The sequence below is a fragment of the Cynoglossus semilaevis genome, chromosome 20, assembly GCF_000523025.1.
Source record: "Cynoglossus semilaevis isolate Cse_v1.0 chromosome 20, Cse_v1.0, whole genome shotgun sequence".
Taxonomy (NCBI): Eukaryota; Metazoa; Chordata; class Actinopteri; order Pleuronectiformes; family Cynoglossidae; genus Cynoglossus; species Cynoglossus semilaevis.
Genome location: NC_024326.1, coordinates 12366024 through 12367793, shown reverse-complemented (window position 1 = coordinate 12367793; position 1770 = coordinate 12366024). Strand labels below are relative to the sequence as shown.

General features: G+C 44.5%; 1 protein-coding gene across 1 annotated transcript in view; it reads left to right on the top strand.

Moving 5' to 3' along the window:
• The window catches only part of LOC112488693 (BMP/retinoic acid-inducible neural-specific protein 3), an 18182-nt gene that overhangs the window by 11165 nt on the left and 5247 nt on the right, over nucleotides 1-1770 (top strand). Inside the window, exon 2 of the mRNA XM_025066174.1 lies at nucleotides 1523-1745. Within this exon, the coding sequence (XP_024921942.1) occupies nucleotides 1523-1745 (223 nt within the window). The remainder of the gene's footprint in view (nucleotides 1-1522; nucleotides 1746-1770) is intronic.

Genomic DNA, 1770 nt, shown 5'->3' with positions numbered 1-1770 from the left:
GAGGGGTGGTGGGGGGGGGAATGATTGGTAGTGAAGTGAGACAGAGGAGACACGGAGGAGAAGATTATGACAAGTACAGTGTGTGAACCAAAAGAACAGGAAACAGGAAGAATATATTCAAGGAAATGACAGACACTAGAGACACTGGAGAGGGACAATAAAAGACGGAGAATCAGAATGTTTTTTTTTTTTGGTTATCAGGGATCAGTGAGTTCTGTCGTATTTCTCTTTACAGAGTAGCAGGACACGCTCACTGAGGCTCCGCCCAGTTTTTTCACACCAACCTTGTAACGACACCGACCCTCGATGATGAGGCATTTACCGTGGACAGATCCTGGTCATATTTTTTCATATATATTTCTGACAGGCTAATCTGACAGAGGTTTAGACGGAGTGCTCGCTCTGCTGTAACCTTGTGGTCACTGCCTTGCCTCATTTCCCGGATGATGATAATGTATGTTCTGCCGTCGCTGACCTGACCTACATGCCCACAGCGACAGCAACAGCAGCAGCAGCAGCAGCAGCAGCCGAGGGTCCACCTGTCTGCTCGTCTTTAAGGCAGTGAAACTGTAAAATCACGACAAAAGAAACAAAAAGAAAGTTGACTTTAGACTTTAGCAACTGAAAAACTGTCTAAACAGCTTCACCAAGGAGATAAAGAACTCATTCGGTCGATATTTTGCACAACGAAGCGGTTTTAGGGCGTAGCTAATTACGTGGCCGTTTCAGTGTCTACGATACGTATTAATGGCTTTTCATTACATTTCATGCAGTAAAGAAAAAAGTAAATAAATGCGACCAGTTAAGAGCATACATCAAACGACGTAACATTTTTAGATCAAAAACGGAGCAAGAAAATTTACGATGTTTATGCGTAGCCTGAAAAAAAAAGTGAAGAATTGATATTTTTGTGTGTAATGAGTAAAGAGAGTTTAAAATAAACACAGAACAAACACCGTGGTGAAAACTATCTGTCTTGGGTGTTAGTTATGGAGTCCATTATTTGTTTTGTGTCGTGCAACTTATCTTAAGTTTTTGTCTTGGGTTTTTTTAGTCTCAGGTTCCAATCCCACATTATCAGTGTGTGGTGCGTTCAGTAACCTGGGAAAAACCTCGGCTCTTCAGAGATGGTTTCAATGCAGATGACTTCTTTTTTTTGCGTTAATGATTCTGATTTAAACCCCACATGACGGCATCACAGCGTTGAAAACAAAGCTGGTCTGAGTCTAACGAGCCTCTAACACTGTCAGAAATGTAGCCACGTGTTGGAGCCCAGGTGTTTCCTTTGTGACGGCGGTTCATTCCGACATCACAGCTCTTTTACACATGAAAATCCCACAGCTCTGCGGTCATTATCTTCACCAGTCTCTGGAGATGAAGTCGCCTGCTGGAAACACGGCTGCGACGCTCCGCACCCATTGTTACATTAAAAATGAATTAAAAGAATCCAGTTCTGTTAATTTTCTTTTTGTTTGAATGCCTCAGCTTTCATTTCTCATTTCTCCGTCTCTTTTCCCTCCAGATGAATTCAAATCCTTCATGAAGTACTTGCCCACTGACCACTTCTTGAACGTGTCCACCATCGCCAAGTTCTGGTCCGCTGACACCTCCCTCCAGAAACGCTACGCCCAGCTGGAGTCCAGCGTGGCGGTGGTGTTGGGGAAGGCGCAGAAGATCATCAGGAAGCTGTTCACGCTGAGCAAACGCTGCCCCAAGCAGCCGCGCATCAGTCTGCCACGAGAGAGGTAACCCAGTGGGATTAACCCCACC